Raw genomic sequence first — 1,075 nt, 5'->3', positions numbered from 1 at the left:
GAATTTTGACCATAAAGATCCTTAAAATCGCTGACTGATAAACCACGAATAGAAATAACCGTTTAGGAAAGTGACGAGTTGCAATACGTTAAGAAAAAAGTACACGATTTTTCCATCAAACAAATGACACAACCGACCGTATTTGAAGCACACTTGATGAGGTTTTTAATGTTTTCCTTGAGATGGAAAAGTTTTAAAGATGGAAAGTAGGGCATACGTAAAGAAGCCAGAGTGGATGGACGTGGCTCTTTATCACTACAGGTCTTTTCCCTTCAAGTGGTTCTGATAAGAGTCTTCGGTTTGCGATGTTGCAGTGGTCATGAGGCAGTTCATCTGCGGGTGTTGTATCTGATGACCGACTTGGTGGCCTCGGACACTGCGTACTTGCCGATCTCCCCAGGCAAGAGAAGACTCACGGCTGTCTGGATCTCCCCACTCGTGATGGTGCAGTGCTTGTTGGAGCGGGCCAGGCTCCCGGCCTCTTCGGCGATCTGCTCAAACATATCCTTCACGAACGAATCCATGACGTTCATGGCCTCGTGAGAGAGACTCAGGCCGGTGTGCACTTGCCTCAGCACCCTGGGGAAATATGTGGCGAAGCTTGCAAAGTTGTCCAGATGGCGGCGACGGCGGCGGCGGCGGCCCTTAGCTGTCTTCTGTTTCGCCTTCTTTGGCTCAGCATCATAGGGCTCTGGTTCGGAGGGCTCGCTTCCGAGGTCTCTGTCTCAGAGGGCTCCGTTTCTGAGGTCTCTGTTTCAGAGGACTCCGTTTCAGAGGGCTCTGTTTTGGAGGTTCCAGCTTCGTTGGTGCCCAGGTCTTCCTCAGAGTTGTCAGAGGATGGCTGAGCCATGTCAGAGCCACCAGTCCCCACTACCCAGAAGAAAGGACATGCGGGAATTGAAGGCAGTTGGCGGAGTTTATAAGCCCTGCCCTCCCTGACGTCACAAACACTGTCCATCTCTGATTGGATAAAATGCAAGGCAGGAGGCCTGTTACTATGGCAGCCCATGTCACGTGACACTGGATCCTCCACCCCCAACTCCCATTGCCCCTCCCCCACATTTAACCACACAGA

The 1,075-nt window shown here is 51.4% G+C and overlaps 1 protein-coding gene across 1 annotated transcript; it reads right to left on the bottom strand.

The window, feature by feature from the left end:
* Window positions 1-329: 329 nt before the first annotated feature.
* Window positions 330-865, bottom strand: LOC128070343 (late histone H2B.L4-like). Its single transcript, XM_052663658.1, has 2 exons — window positions 765-865; window positions 330-720 (listed from the first exon to the last, which is right to left on the bottom strand). The coding sequence occupies exons 1-2, from the start codon at window positions 848-850 to the stop codon at window positions 330-332; spliced, it is 477 nt and encodes a 158-aa protein (XP_052519618.1). The 5' UTR covers window positions 851-865.
* Between the last annotated feature and the right edge of the window lie 210 nt (window positions 866-1,075).

The sequence above is a fragment of the Budorcas taxicolor genome, chromosome X, assembly GCF_023091745.1.
Source record: "Budorcas taxicolor isolate Tak-1 chromosome X, Takin1.1, whole genome shotgun sequence".
In the NCBI taxonomy this organism is placed as follows: Eukaryota; Metazoa; Chordata; class Mammalia; order Artiodactyla; family Bovidae; genus Budorcas; species Budorcas taxicolor.
Note: the sequence above shows the minus strand (reverse complement) of the source record. Positions and strands in the feature narration are given on the sequence as shown.